This window comes from Magnolia sinica, chromosome 9 (genome assembly GCF_029962835.1).
Source record: "Magnolia sinica isolate HGM2019 chromosome 9, MsV1, whole genome shotgun sequence".
Taxonomy (NCBI): domain Eukaryota; kingdom Viridiplantae; phylum Streptophyta; class Magnoliopsida; order Magnoliales; family Magnoliaceae; genus Magnolia; species Magnolia sinica.
Window position 1 is genome coordinate 88,914,122 of NC_080581.1, and position 15,513 is coordinate 88,929,634.

The window sequence follows — 15,513 nt, forward strand, 5'->3', positions numbered from 1 at the left end:
GAACCCTAGACCTTATCATTCAGATCGAGATCCAAATCCATTCTCTCTCTCTCTCTCTCTCTCTCTCTCTCTCTCTCTCGATTGGAAGAAGGAGAGCTACTAGAAGACCTCCTTATCATTCAGATCTAGATCCAGATCCAAATCAGTTCAAGGTAAGCTCAATTCTTTTCATTTCGCTCCTTCCGCTCCTTTTCTCTCGATCTCAAATTTGATCAGATTAGGAGAATAGAGAAAGATCTGTTATGTATTATGTTTTTTAGGAGCATGCACTTCCTGCATACCACTTCCCTCTGCTAGCAGAAAATGATCCTCATTGGAGATGGATGTGATTCATCTTCAATTTAGATAATTTTGCATTTGGGAGCAGTTGTGGATAACTAGCTGTAGCATGACAGGAGTGATCTATTTTTAATTAACCTTGTAGATCTTAGATTTATCTGTCTTCCCAGCTATTTTTTTCCCTGGTTTTCTTCCTAGAGTTGTGCCAAATTTCTAGTTGTTGTGCTGCTCTGCAAATTGAAATCTTCCATTTCCTTACTGTTTTGACTCTGTTTTTTGGTGATATGTTTTATTTTTGTATTATTTTTGTCTGTTTCTATATCTATCTATCTATACATACAAACACACCTACCCAACTCATGCCATGCATAAATATACACGATACAGACACATTTTGGTGATGTGATTTATTTTTGTATTATTTGTCTAATCTTCAGAACATTAGGACTGTTGAGCTCGATGGGAAGACAATCAAGCTGCAGATTGTGAGTAATTTGGGAATATCCATTTGAATTTCTGCTATTTGTATGATTTTATTTCACTCTTGAATGTTTAAGTTATTGGGTTTTCTTGATGCCAATATATTTGCTTGGTAAATCTAACTGAATTCCAATGGATGTTGTCCTTTTCGTCTTTCTTTTTTTTGTAAAAAATTTTAGTAGGTAAGTTGGGATCGAACTCTGGCTCCAAGAGTTGATCTTTATATTCATGTCTATGGGCATATCTTATCACTTCTTACTCATTAGTTGTTTGCTCTTATCATTTTTGGTACTTTGTCCAAGATAGGATGCCGGTTCAAATTGCAGGTAAGGCTTCGTTTGGATGGAGTTTCCTAGAAAATTATCTGGGGGAACGCATGGGGCCCACAGTGCCACATGAGAATCCCTTTGTTATGCAAATAATGGGAAATTCTAAGTACTTGGAAGCCTGTATGCTCAAGAAAATTTTCATGGGAATCTCCATCTATGTGAAACCTAATGCAAGTCTGCTGTCCATGCCAATAATTTGATTTTGTGTGATGGATTAGTTGAATGGCTGCTGATTTTTAATAAACATAACAGGCCTGTTTTGTTGGGTCACACGGTGTACATCTTTTCCCCTTCTTTTTGTATTGGACATATATTAGGAAAAAAAAAATTAGCTGGCAGTCTGGCACATATACATGTAACTGCTGCAAGATATCCAATTGGTAATTGTTTTTATGGTTTTAGAACTATATTTAGTTCACGTCACTTGATCGGAGGTGAATGAGGTTTGTATCAGCAGAAAGGAACCGAATACTAAGGATCCCACTGCTGGTTGAGCATCGCCCTAAGCACATTTTGCCATTCAAAGAATAGGATTTCCATTTCTTCCATACAACACCGACAACAGGTTGTGGTAAAAGTTACTTGGCAAGGAAAAGCATCCCCCTTAAGACTTTTGTCTACCCATCATTGAGCTTTCGTACCGAAAAAGATTGGCTAGAAGAGAACTACTGAATTATCCATTTGCAATGAAAGCCACCATATTGTGCTTCCTGCCGCAGGGCTTCCTCATTCCCTCTTTATTTATTCTCTTTTGTTTGCTTAGTGGGACACTGTAGGACAAGAGCGATTCAGGACCATAACCAGCAATTACTACAGAGGGGCACATGGAATCATAGTAAGCATATATTCTTCATTTAATGACTTTTCAAATTTGATTCATGGTGGTACTCTCAGTTCTCCATCAAATTAGTTTTAAGTTACTTGCTATGAATGGCTTTACTAATTATAAGCACAATGTTTTAGCTTTCGTTTTATTTGAAGTTATTATAATTTTTGTTGTAGGCCAATGATAATAATGTTGATGATGATTTATATTGCTATGAATGCCAGGTCAACCAAGGTGGACTCGATAGACTAATCAAACTTTCATCTATATTTTCTGAAGACCCATCTGTGCTACAAGAGGTACATTGAGAGATGAGTTGTGCCAGACTTAAAGTTGAATACATACGATAAGACAGATTGCTATGCACTTGCAAATCCATTACTTTGTTTTATGAGAAATGCAAAAGGGACCAGCCTGAGTGGCATTCCATGGAACTTCCATTCTATAAACATGTTTGAGGATACATTTGAGACTGTCATAGTAACAGGACCAATGTTGAGAGAGTAATAACTACAGTAGATTGACATGAATTTTGGGCAGAGTATTGCATTGTTCAAAGTTGGATACAAGTGATGGATAAGAGTTGGATGCAAAAGTCAAGGTAATGTGCTGAGCAATACTCTCTCCTTCGAATTTGGATTCCTTATAAAGTTGCATTGTTTTAAGAGTTCCCTTTGTTTCCTTGGACAATATAGGGTGAGCTTGGAATATGTTAAGGGCATGAAGGAATTCATTGAGTTTGCATTCAACAATGCTGCTAGCGAGGGGAAGATCTTATGTCCATGTGTAAAGTGCGCCAACCTCTTTTGGCGTGCTCATAAAGAAGTGGTAGATCATCTTGTGTGTGAGGGAATTATGCCGAATTACACCCGTTGGGTGTTCCATGGGGAGGCGTCTTCTTCATCAACTTCTGGCCCTGCAACTAGTACACATGATGATATGCCTCCACGTGATGACATGCATGGATTGTTGCATGATGTGTTTGGAATATCAGGTGTGGATGACATGCCAACTGAGTTGCCATCACAGGAGCCAATACAAGAGGAACCGAATCCTGAAGCTGAAAGATTCTTCAGGTTGTTCCAAGACACCGAACAAGCCTTGTACCCGGGATGTAAGAAGTTCACGAAACTCTCTTTTGTTGTTCGAATGTATCAACTTAAGTGCTTAAATGGATGGAGCAACAAGTCATTCACCATGTTGCTTGAATTGTTGAAAGAAGCACTCCCCGAGGGTGAGACGTTGCCGAGTTCCTTTTATGAGACCAAGAAGATTATTAAAGAACTGGGCCTCAGTTATAACAAGATCGATGCATGCCCCAATGATTGCCAGTTGTATTGGAAGACTAATGTGAACGATGAGTCATGTGCTGTGTGCGGTATATCCAGATGGAAAACGATGGAACATAATTCTAATGACGATGAGGCAACAACTATTCCCTCCAAAGTTAAGAAGATTCCAGCAAAGACATTGTGGCATTTTCCATTAATACCAAGGTTACAAAGGTTATTTATGGAAGCACAAACAGCTAAAAACATGAAATGGCATGACAAGGGACGAACCAAGGATGAGTGCATGAGACATCCTGCTGATTCTCCTGTATGGAAATCTTTTGACGAGCAACACCCAAATTTTTCATATGATAGTCGTAATGTCAGGCTTGGGTTAGCAACTGATGGATTCAATCCCTTCGGGACGATGAGTATTGCTCATAGCACATGGCCTGTTGTTTTGATGCCGTACAATTTACCACCATGGATGTACATGAAGCAACCTTACATCATGATGTCTCTACTTATACCAGGCCCGCATGGTGTTGGCAATAATATCGATGTGTATCTACAACCGTTGATAGAAGAATTGCTTAAATTGTGGGAGGTCGGTGTCGACACTTACGATGCATTATCAAAGTTGAATTTTCGAATGCGTGCTGCTTTGTTATGGACTATTAGTGACTTTTCTGGATATGCAATGTTATCAGGATGGAGCACAAAAGGTAAGCTCACTTGTCCTAACTGCAATAAGGACAAAGAGTCCCAGTGGTTGACACATAGCCATAAGTTTTGTTACATGGGTCATCGTCGATTCTTGGATAGAGATCATAGGTATAGACATGATAAAAGGAACTTTAATGGAAAGCTGGAGTTGAGAGAGGTGCCGAAACAACTATCTGGAAATGAAGTGTTAGCTCAAGTGAGCAAAATTAACATAATATTTGGAAAGAAGTCTGATACCAAAGTTGGAAAGAAGAGAAATCGAGACAATAATAAGGAAAAGGGAAAGGCATCTTGTTGGAAGAAGAGAAGTATTTTCTTCGATTTACCATATTGGGCAGGTAATATGTTGCGTCACAGCCTTGATGTGATGCACATCGAGAAGAATGTATGCGACAATGTTCTTGGGACGTTGTTGAACATCGACAGGAAGACAAAGGACAATGTGAAGTCTCGTCTGGATCTCCAAGAAATAAAGATAAGACAAACACTTCACCCAAAGCAGAGACCATCAGGCAAAACATATTTGCCCCCTGCATGCTTTACAATGGCGAATAAGGAGAAGGATGATTTCTGCAGAGTCATAAAGAACATGAAGGTACCAGATGGCTATGCGAGTAATATCTCACGATGTACCAATCTCAAAATGAAGAAGATTTTAGGACTCAAGAGCCATGACACTCATGTTTTGATGCAACAAATACTTTCGATCGCCGTGCGAAGGACATTACCTCCAAACGTGAGCTCAATCCTAATTGAATTAAGCGGATTCTTTAGAGATTTGTGTTCCAAGGTTGGCCGGATGCAGGATTTCAAGTTTCTTGAATCTCAGATTGCTTTAACACTTTGCCATTTAGAGAGGATCTTTCCACCGTCATTCTTTGATATCATGGTGCATTTGCCTATACATTTAGCCAGCGAGGCAATGTTAGCCGGGCCAGTACAGTACCGCTGGATGTACCCAATCGAAAGGTGTGTTTTAAGGTCTCAATATGACCTTTCATTTATCTTGTTGTAATAGATAAAATCATGTATACTTATATGTCTATTATGTGACTATAGGTACCTACAGAGACTAAAGTCCTACGTTCGAAACAGAAGTCGGCCAGAGGGTTCGATTGCAGAGGGGTACCTAGCTGAAGAATGCCTAACATTCTGCTCTCGGTACTTACATGGTGTTGAGACAAGATTCAACAGACCGGTTCGAAATGAGGACTTTAGGGATGCGGCAGTAGGTCGTCCATTGGGAAAGATTGACGTGTTTATTATCGAATATGTTGATAGGACACAGGCACATAGATATGTGTTGTTCAACACCAATGCGGTCGCACCATTCATTGAGTAAGAGTAGTTTTATTTGTAGCGTTAATTCATAAGAATCTCACTTGTTTACAACTTATTCATCGAATTGAATAAAATGCAGTGAACACAGGAAAGTGATTAAGAAGGAGATGCCCCGAAGAGCACCGAGGCTCCTAGAACGCATCCACAATGAAAAGTTTCCAGATTGGCTTGGGAAGCATGTGGACCATGTTGGGAATGATCAAGTTCCGAAAGAAGTTAGAAGCCTGGCTCGGGGCCCTAACACTGTTGCAAGAAGATTTAAAGGATACATCATTAATGGTTTCAGGTTTCGTACAAGAGACCGTGAGAGAGACTTGAAAACACAGAATAGTGGAGTTGTAGTGACGGCAAAGACATCAAGCTTCGCAAGTACAAGTGATAGAAACCCTGTTATAGGGGATGTGGATTACTATGGTGTTTTAACAGACATTATCGAGTTGGATTATTGTGGGTCCAAGAAAGTTGTATTATTTAGGTGTGATTGGGTGGATGTAAGAACTCAGGGCAGGGGAATCAAGAAGGATGAATTTGGGTTCACGCTCGTGAATTTCAAACAATTATGGCATACTGGTCGGAACCTGTATGATGAACCATATGTCTTAGCAACCCAAGTACAACAGGTATTCTATGTCCCCGATCCTATTGATCGTGATTGGCATGTTGTTATCAGGTCAAAGCCAAGGGATTTGTTCGAAATGGGCATGAATGATTCGTTTGTTGATAATGATACATACCTTCAGAGCTTGCCTTGCATTAATCATACATTGGAAGCGACTATGCTTGCCAATGATGATAATGTGAGTTGGGATAGGACGGATGTGGAGGGAAACGAAGTTAACACTCCACAAAACTTATTTAAATTGATTAAAGAGGACCACGATTCTAGGTCGGAATCTGATGATTAGGTATTGATGCCTAACACAAATGTCATGCATGCTTCTTCTTTTTTTATGCTCACAGTTATTTGGTTAACACCAATCTCATTACATATATTATTTTCATATTGTGAAGGAAATGAAGATGTCAACCTCCGACCATCATCATTGGAGCTTTATTGACTCGGACCCGACCACCAGCCAGGTCAGACAGAGTTCAGATAGTTCAGCACCGACTCCGGGTTTATAAATATATAATTTAAGTGAAGTGAAGTTAAGCTTATAATTGTTATAGTTTTTCGATTTAATTAAATGTAGATATTATATTTCAAATATTTAGAATGCTCATATCTGTTCTTTTGTTTCATAAAGAGGGTGGTATTCATAATAGACGATTTCGAGGCCCTACAGTTATCAGCGAGGTGGCGAACTTGTCACCCAATAAGCAGCTGAATATAAGTTGGAATAAGTATGGGCAGCCTATTGGACACAAGTACAACGAATTTACAAGGTGGTTGGGCATTTTATCTAGGAATGGGCGCGTAGCGCCTCTTGATCACGATAGTTGGCATCATGTGCCACTTTCTAACAAGAACGAGATTTGGAATGAAGTGAAGGTAATATGAAATCAAAAATTCAATTACGCTTTTTGTATTTTTGCATACTAAGTATATTCGATAATTGATGTATTGTAGATCAAGTGGAATATCGACGAGGAGCGTCGAAATTGGGTAATGAAATCCATCGGAGCTTCATGGAAGGAGTGGAAGAAAAGGTTAAGAAAAGAACACTACAACCGGTATTTGACTAATGAGGAACGAATAGCTCACTGTCCTGATCGAGTGGAGCCAACACACTGGAAATGGCTCGTCACCTATTAGTCAAGCGATGAAGGACATGTAAAAATTAAACATAAAGAAAAATTATATCCATGTTGGTATATATTATTATTTATATTAAAATTTAGTTATTTTACTATGTCACATTGTAGGCTCGCACTCAAAGGAATAAAATCAACCGCAGCAGGCATCATATGACCCACACTGCCGACTCAAGGAGCTTTGCTCAAGTGCGTGAAGAAGAGGTAAATTCTTCTTTGATTTCTAAACTTGAAATGCTATAATTCTGCTTTAATATGATTGTTACCAACTCATTTGTTTTTACATGAAAAAAGTGGGCAAACAATCTTGGTGGAGAGTCTCCTGATTGGGCAACGTTGTTCATAACGACCCATCGGAAGAAAGATGGGAGTGTTGTGAACGAGGAGTCGGCTCATGTTATTGTATGTAGAAATTTATCAATCATTGACATCTCAGTTAATATTTTTCATTAAGTCATGATATTGAACAACTTATTTAATGTTTTTCTACACTACAGGAAATGATTGAGGAGTTACGAGCAACTTAGACTGCTGAGTCCTCTCAGAGTAGCACTGCCCGAGATGATCTCTTATCCTAGATATTGGGACCAGAGCATCCAGGCCAGGTCCGCATGATGGGGTTAGGTCCCACAGCTTCCACGTTATGGGGCACAAGAAATACCATTGCAGAACTCAGGAGGGAGACTGATGAGTTGCGACGACACATGAATGAGCGGGTAGAGCAACTAGTGGAGGAGCGGATGAAAGAACAGATGGCTAAGCATCTAGAGCAAATGGAACAATGGATGACGGAGCGAATAACGGAGCAGATGGAGGAATGGATGACAGAGAGAATAACGGAGTAGATGATGGCATGAATGAGAGATACTATAAACTCATTGGTAGCAATGAATCAAACTTCGGGTAATGTACTAAATGTAGAGGCTAACTTAGTATCCACTCCTAGGGATAGACCTGAGGCTGAGGGACCTCAGTCGAAGGTTCCGAAGAATCAATAGGTAGTTTTTTTTACTGAAATTCATTTATGTGTTATCTTTTACATATATATTTATGTTTTATTACATTTCATGAGTTTGTAGTTCACCGTCATTGAATAGTTGGTCCTTTCTTTTTCAGGTCAAGTCGTATTTATGTGTATTTATGTGTTTGACATGCAAAAGAATCCAAGGGCTATCTTAAAATGAGGGTTGCAGATTGGAAAAAGGTGGGCCATACTTTTTTGCTTCATGCTTTGTTTGCTAATGAACTTGGAGATCTAGGAATGTCTGATGGTTTGAACTATGAGAACCAAATTGCTGTTGGATTCTTGTAAGTAAATCACTGCCTTTCTGTCTTTTGTAGTTATTTAAGAAAAATGTTTAGGCATTCCCATGTGTGATGCACATGCAATTTACTAGTGTGTGCATGCTCACACACACAGTACAATTCCACACACATGGGAAACAAAGCACAATTCCTTATTCTTTTCAACTTCTTATTTTTCAAAAACAATTCCACACACATGGATTCCCTTTGTTGGATGAAGAATTCTAGATTTCCAATCAATGGCAAGGGAAATGGATGGTCCATATTAACCATATTATAATTTTTGCTATCATTGTTTTAGATCCTCCATCATGTGGGTCCTGCACATTTAATTGCCCATCCCTCTCTCAAAATCACTTTGTTCCAATAATCTTGAGGTGAGATTTGGGGAATCCTTAGTGGGTATCGTAGTGAAATCCCATCATCTTTTGGAAAATCAAAAGTGCATTTTTGTTTTTGGATTTTGCAATGACTGATGAGCATTTAAATTCCTGGGATTTTTAATGTCCTTCATTTTCCAAATGTCAGAATTGTGGGGCTAGAGGGTATTAGAATACCTAAGCATTCAACTTCCCCAATCCAAACTATCCCTAAGGGGTCATTTGGGAGCATGGATTTAAGGGAATTTGCATTCAAAATCTCTAGAATTTTAAATCCTTAAGATTTTGAATATTTGAAGTGTGTTTGGTAGCTTGGATTTTGAATCTTGTGAAAACTAGACATTGTATTTGGCAACGCGGATTTTGACTTAAGGAATCCTAGAAATATATTATGTATGTTCACATGAGAAATGAGTTTGATGACGGAAATCATCTCAAAATCTCTAGTGTAATCTTTATGATCTTGGGATCGTAGATTAGCGATAGTGGGGTGCACACTTTAGTCATTTTAGATTGAGCTAACATATGCCACATGCAGAATGCTGAGTGCTTGAGTACCAAGTGCCAAATGCAGCTAGAGTATTAAAAGGAGGATTTCAAATCCTTGGATTTTGCACAAAAAGAATCTAAGAGGATTCTAAAAGGGTCCCTTTTGAGGATTTTGACTCTTTGGAGGAGTTGAAATCCTCTGAAATCTAAGCTGCCTATCCCACCTAATCCCATCTAATACCCTGCACCAAACGCCCCCTAAGTGAAACCAGAGCTCCTGCATGTTTATTTATTAGGTCTTGAATTTATGTCGGGGATTGGCATAGCTCACTAGGGTTTGCAATGGGCCAGGTGATGTAGCCTTGTAGGGCCTTGGCTTGGGCCCCTAAACTTGGATCAAGGGTCAAGCCTTGTGTGAAATCTAGGCTAGGGAAGCTGTGCCGTAATGGCCATTAGGTAACGGTAACGGTAGCAACTGTTATATGTTTTGGGGTCATAATGGCTGTTATAGAAAAAATGACCTATAATGGTCCATTAGGGCTAATGTAGTTTTTTTTTTTTCACAAAAAAAAACTGTAATGACCTTTATTATGGGGGCTATTATGACCTGTATCATAACGGTAATGGTGGTGGCTATTACGACCACGATTACTGTTATGGAATACCATGAGGCCAGGCGTTTGGGCCAGCTGGGCCGGGTCGGGCCTGGGGCAATGACGAATGTCCTGGCCTGGACAATTGGCCTGGTTCTAATCGTTAAGTGAGCCATTATCATACATTGGGGACGATGGTTTGGACAGTCATGATTGAATTTGATTGAGCGCATGTATGGATGGATTGCTAATACTCTCTTGAGTATGGTGAACTCACGCTTGGTCAATCTTGAAACTTATGATGAATCGTCTTTTCTCATCTATTTATTTTATTTTGTTTGAAGCGACTGATGATGTCAATGCGATGGAGTGGAAGAAGCTGAGTTCTAAAGAACTCGGGATCACGACGTCGATGATTGCAAAGCCGACAAGATTAGTTCTCAATGGACTTAGGAAAAAAGGTATTGCATTTTTCTAGCATTTTATTTTCAGTCATGTTTTGAATGAATGTAATCAAGGATGTGGTGGAGATTTACAATTTTAAGCAATGAAGTACTGAGGACTTCGATATACATGTAGTAGCATTGAATTCGCAATTATCATAATGATGGGTTGGGCCCACTTTTATGTGATCCACTGTTCATTTGGTGGGCCACATCATGCATGCGCCATGCTCTAAGGATTCTCTCTCCATGGATGTTCTTAACTATCTGATTGACGGATCATTTTAATGTTAAAGGTAGAGCATTGGCTATATATGGATGAATACAATCCTTCTGTGGGGCAGATTTGGAGTCATGGTCTATGCTATGATGTGGCCCACCAAAACGAACGGTTTGTATCACCGAAAGGTGAGCCTAACCTCAATGGCTGTTGGCCTAAGTGATGAAGGCTTATTTGCTAAAGAGAGCATTGTGTGATACCTCCATAATGTTGGGTTTTGCACATGGATACGTTAATCAAAGACAGGTAATTATCCATATGCTGACATATTGGGCTCTTCCAGAAAAAGAGGCTCTTCCAACAAGTGTACTAGTGAATTGGGTAGCAATGAATTTAAATTTCTTTTAATTGTTCTGAATGATATAAATATATGTTGTTTCAAATAAAAAACTCTTCAAGTCCATGTTGTTTCTTGATAAGGCATCGGGTTTGAATTTAGTCTTTCATTGTGTTTTGATTTTCTGAATCATTGACTTCAGTGTCTGTAGTATCTTCATATCATCCTCCTTGCAATTCTAAAGGCTTTTGGTGCAGGATATGACGTTTACCTTGTTGGAGGCTGTGTGCGGGATCTCATTTTGAAACGAACTCCAAAAGACGTTCTGCTCGAGAAATGCTTCACTCGGGTGAGATGAACAGAGGGATTTGCAAGACACTTATCAACAGGGTGCGTATGTAGGAGATCTGGTCCATCCGTCCGGCTCATCAGACCATGGACATGCAATGGCCCATAAATCAGGTGGGTCCACTCATTAACTTGGCCGCAATTTTTTTATTTTTTATTTACCTTGAACATGGAAGACGCAACCTATAGTTACACGGCCTGGATTTTGAGACAGAGTAAGTTCACATTTTGGACCCGTTTATAAAGGGCGTGGATCTTGTGCACCTACATATTTCAAGTATGTCCGTATATTAACCAAACACTAAATGCACTCCATTTGAAAAGAGAGTATGATCCGACGACTCCCATTTCAGTAAAAGGTACTTCGAATGGGCCATCTAAAACCAAAACAGCAAGATCCATGCCAGGCCCTCTAAACACAATCCAGGACGTCCATGTCAACGATTTAAATCTTCGACGTGACAACCTTGTCTTGGAATGAGCTCTTCATGCGTCCGAACGAACTTTTAAATACGCGAGAATCATATACAAAATCAGTTCTGCATGCACAGGAATTGCACGGGACGGGGTTTGCCTGCGAAAAGTTTTGCAGTAAGTTACTTAACTGGGAAGGTCAGTGGAGAATTCTTATATTAAGTTAGTGGCACTGAATATTTTCCCTATCTCATTTCTTTCCTAGACCTGTAGTTGTAAAACAATCTGCTTGTGCTGTGTAGTTTGTTGAATATGGGAATGAGGGAAGCATTGTACTGCTCCAAGCCTGCTTAGATCAAGTGAAATTTCAGAGCGAAGATTTTCAGTCAAAGCCAGATCTTCTATCAGCTATCTTTAGATGCTTTTTGGGTAGACCAAATTTCGCCACAGTTTTCTGTGAAGCACTGAGAAGTAAAGTGATGAGTGAAGAATTTCTAGAAGGTCTCTCCAAGCAATTGCATTTGTCTACACCCGAGAAAATTGCTGTCGGTCTTGCTCTGTCAGATTCAGGAAATACGGATTTCAGAATCAGAGGTAAGTTGAGTTGCTTGGAGGAATGTATCACATGCTCCATGAATGACATGGTGTATTTGTATGAGGTATGCCATATCAAATGTATATGCTTCCATAGGTCATTTAATTTCCTGTGGCATGCTGCATATCTGTCTCTTTGCTTCGCTAATCAGGTCTTTTTCTAGTTTCACTTCCGATTCCTCAGGCATGACCATTTTTATCCCCTTTTGTAACCATGACATATGTAGATTCCCATTAAAATGGCATTCACCTTATTTTGCTAGCAGTGTCATTACTAAGATCAAGATTCACGGATTTTTGGTGCAACATAATATCTATAAGTCTGATAATTCATTGTTGAATACATGCCGATATTTCATTGGCAGTTTCAAGTTATTTTTTAAAAATCTTTTTCTTTTCTTTTGTTTTTGTTGATTGGCAGGTAAGCAAGGTTCAAATCTGAGACCTCAATGTTGAAATGCACCCTGTCTACCATTGATCTACTGGCTCAAATTCTTGCAGTTTTGCTACCATCTATTTTTTATTTTCCTTTTTTATTTTCTTGCTGGTAAGATCTTTTTTCTGATTGTTGTGGATGCTTATATTCCTTCTTGTGGCAGGTTCAGCTGCACAGTATCGTTCCTTGGTAGTTAGCTAATTTGAATCTGCAACAACAAGTTGCTGGAAATAGCAGCTATGTTGATGTTGAATTCATCGATCCTGTGATTATGGCCGTTGGCAGAGGAAAGCTTCCACTGCCGATGACGCACCAGATCTCTCCCAACTACAGCTCCATCATGTTGGCTGATTTCTCTGAGATGGACCAGAGGCTTCAGTTGTTGCAGTCAAGATCTAGCAATCTGAAGTAGAATCCAGTGATGACGGTTGATCAAAGCTTCAGTTGTTGAATTCTTTTTTTTTTCCCAGATTTCTATTCCAAATAGAAACTAAAATTTCAATTTGAAAAGTCGGTGTGATTCTCATGTTTTTCTCCATGAGTTGTTACCTTATGAGAACAAAAATGCAAGCCATTTGATCAATGGCCACTGAATATGCATAGGTTTATGAATGGGTTAAAATAAATGATTTAGGCTCGATTATTGATAAATGATGTTAGAAATTGATTTTAGCCTCAATTGATGTCAACAAAGGCTAAATCTATCTTTAGTCTCAGTTTTGCCTTAGTTACCTAAACCGAGACTACAACTCCCGTGGCTAAAGGCTTTAGCCTCGGTTGTTGAGAACCGAGGTTAAAAATAGATTTAGCTTCGGTTGGAGGCAATTGAGGTTAAAATTTGGATTTAGTCTCAGTTGAAAATAATGGAGGCTAAAATTTTGATTTGGCCTCATTTCGAGAAAATTGAAGCTAAAAAGGTTTTTAGCCTCACTTGAAGAATTGAGGCTATAAAAGTCAATTTAGCCTCGGTTGCTAAAATTGAGGCTAAAGCCTTTAGCCACAGCGTCTAAGTGGCCATGTATGAAACGTCGCATGCTGCTTAAAGTATCATATTTCAACTAATTCTTTCAAAGTCAAGTCGTCAACACGTGGCTCGATAACGCCACCCACATGTCCCATGCACATGCAGCCCCCAATGTACATGTTATATCCATTAGGTCCATCAGTTTTGCCCCGCCATTTTAGGTCGTAAGCCCAAACATGAGCCGAGTCCAAATTTCAAATGGATCACACCACATGAAATAGTGGGAATACTAACATTCATGGTTGAAAATTTCTTTGGATCCACCATGATGTGTACCTAATGTCACATAGACCTGAGTGAAGGATTCAAAGGGAAAGCACAAATATAACTTCCATGGTCCTAAGGAAGATTTTATTGGTGGCCTACATAACCTGGACGCGGATTGCGTCCTACCCCCGCCTGGATAGTACTCCTCCGGGCAGAGCTCTGTGGGGCCCACCATGATGTATGTGTTTTATCCATGCTGTTCATCATTTTTCTCAAATAATTTTAATGTATGAAGCAAAATATGAGGCAGGTCCAAGGCTTAAGTGGACCACACAATGGGGATTGAACGTCCACCATTAAAAACTTCTAGGGAGCTAGGGAAGTTTCGGATCAAGCTGATAATTGTGTTTTCACTTCATCCAAGTCTACATGGCCTTAGAAAGGTTTCAACAGTGAGTGTCATTATCATTGCAGCTTCCTTTGGTGTGGTCCACTGGAGCTGTGAAACTACTTAATTTTTGGTCTAATAACTTAAAATGATCTGCGAAAAATGATTAACGGCGTGGATAAAACACTTACATCATGGCTGGACCCACAGAGCCCTGCCTGGACGGATTACCGTCCGAGCGGGGGTAGGACGCAATCCGCGACCACCATTTTCTATGGTGTGATCTGCTATGATTTGGAGCAGCTTCATTTTGGAGCGTATATCCAAGAATGAGCTGGCAAACAAATGGACAGAGTTGATGAAACACATTCATCATGGTGGCCATGTAAAGCTTATGCTTAGGACTGCTCCATCTATTTTCCTCGTAGCGGTTCTCCAACCTGAGTATCTAGGCCAAGAAAGGTAGGGCTGACAGTCGGGTGAGTTCAACCTAACTGACCCATTACCGACCGGACATTAGGTTGGGCTTGGGCAGGATATATCGAGTTCGGTCTCTGCCTTGGGCTATATTAACACCAACCCAATAAAATTTGGGTCGGGCTCAAGTTGCCCGACCCAACCTAAACTCGATCGATATATAAGTTATAAATTATAATTGAGTGCGGATCGTCTATGTTGAAGGCACGGAAAATTCCAGTGTTATCAGGTCTAGTCCATGTCATTTCTGATGACTCAAGTTGATAAGATATGCCAGATTTCTCTCTCTCAAATAGATTGGGTGCTACACCCAGATCCATAACTCAACTGGCAGACTGAGTGGAGATACCTCATTTCAACACTTGAGGTCTTGGTATCGATCCCTGGTAGGGGTGGCTAACATGGAGTGTGTGTACTAATATAGGGTGTGAACTAACAAGGTAACCCAAAAAAAAAAAAAAAAAGATTACGTGCTACCAGTGTTTTAAATAGCGATAGCGTGATGCATAGCGATCAGCCCTCTATAGCGTGTAACATAAATACGCAGTGTGTAGCATAAGCTACACGGTACTTCTATTTTTTAATTTAAAAATAGAACAAATATTATAATTAGTGAAAAAAATATAAAAATGCCTAAAAGATGATTCATTTTATCAATTATAAGCATGTTCAAAAAAGCAATTAGTTATCGTTTATCAAAAGCCAATCCACATATATAAGCCAAATCAAATAATTATCACATCAACAACTTTCTAAGCAAACCACTTTAATTAATAATGTTTAATTGAAACCACAAGTCACAATTATGAAAAGAAATAAAAATCTCATAGGTTAAAAGTATCAAGTATAAT

At 39.4% G+C, this 15,513-nt stretch overlaps 2 protein-coding genes and 1 long non-coding RNA gene across 4 annotated transcripts; all 3 read left to right on the forward strand.

The window, feature by feature from the left end:
• The first annotated feature begins 2,441 nt into the window (after positions 1–2,441).
• On the forward strand, positions 2,442–3,961 carry LOC131255347 (uncharacterized). Its single transcript, XM_058256045.1, has 3 exons — positions 2,442–2,515; positions 2,610–3,792; positions 3,896–3,961. The coding sequence occupies exons 1-3, from the start codon at positions 2,487–2,489 to the stop codon at positions 3,959–3,961; spliced, it is 1,278 nt and encodes a 425-aa protein (XP_058112028.1). The 5' UTR covers positions 2,442–2,486.
• Positions 3,929–6,993, forward strand: LOC131256009 (uncharacterized). 2 transcript variants are annotated; one of them, XM_058257003.1, is made up of 5 exons: positions 3,929–4,880; positions 4,971–5,249; positions 5,332–6,369; positions 6,500–6,744; positions 6,823–6,993. In XM_058257003.1, exons 1-3 carry the CDS (start codon positions 3,985–3,987, stop codon positions 6,155–6,157), a joined length of 2,001 nt encoding a protein of 666 aa, XP_058112986.1. In that variant the 5' UTR covers positions 3,929–3,984; the 3' UTR covers positions 6,158–6,369; positions 6,500–6,744; positions 6,823–6,993. The 2 variants fall into 2 exon arrangements, with proteins under 2 accessions (XP_058112986.1, XP_058112987.1); XM_058257004.1 differs by lacking the exon at positions 6,500–6,744.
• Positions 6,994–7,116: 123 nt separating this feature from the next.
• Positions 7,117–7,843, forward strand: LOC131256537 (uncharacterized). The gene is made up of 3 exons (XR_009176874.1): positions 7,117–7,211; positions 7,302–7,409; positions 7,505–7,843. It is a non-coding gene; the product is annotated as an uncharacterized LOC131256537 (long non-coding RNA).
• The last annotated feature ends 7,670 nt before the right edge of the window (positions 7,844–15,513 follow it).

What these genes read in the sequence shown, in the direction of transcription:
- LOC131256009 (XM_058257003.1), top strand. Translation starts at nt 3,985, where the DNA reads ATGGGTCATCGTCGATTCTTGGATAGAGATCATAGGTATAGACATGAT. An exon ending in TGGATGTACCCAATCGAAAG is followed by an intron (nt 4,881 to 4,970) that starts GTGTGTTTTAAG and finishes ATGTGACTATAG; the next exon opens with GTACCTACAGAGACTAAAGT. An exon ending in GCGGTCGCACCATTCATTGA is followed by an intron (nt 5,250 to 5,331) that starts GTAAGAGTAGTT and finishes AATAAAATGCAG; the next exon opens with TGAACACAGGAAAGTGATTA.
- LOC131255347 (XM_058256045.1), top strand. Translation starts at nt 2,487, where the DNA reads ATGGATAAGAGTTGGATGCAAAAGTCAAG. An exon ending in AGTTGGATGCAAAAGTCAAG is followed by an intron (nt 2,516 to 2,609) that starts GTAATGTGCTGA and finishes TGGACAATATAG; the next exon opens with GGTGAGCTTGGAATATGTTA. An exon ending in AATTGCTTAAATTGTGGGAG is followed by an intron (nt 3,793 to 3,895) that starts GTCGGTGTCGAC and finishes CAATGTTATCAG; the next exon opens with GATGGAGCACAAAAGGTAAG.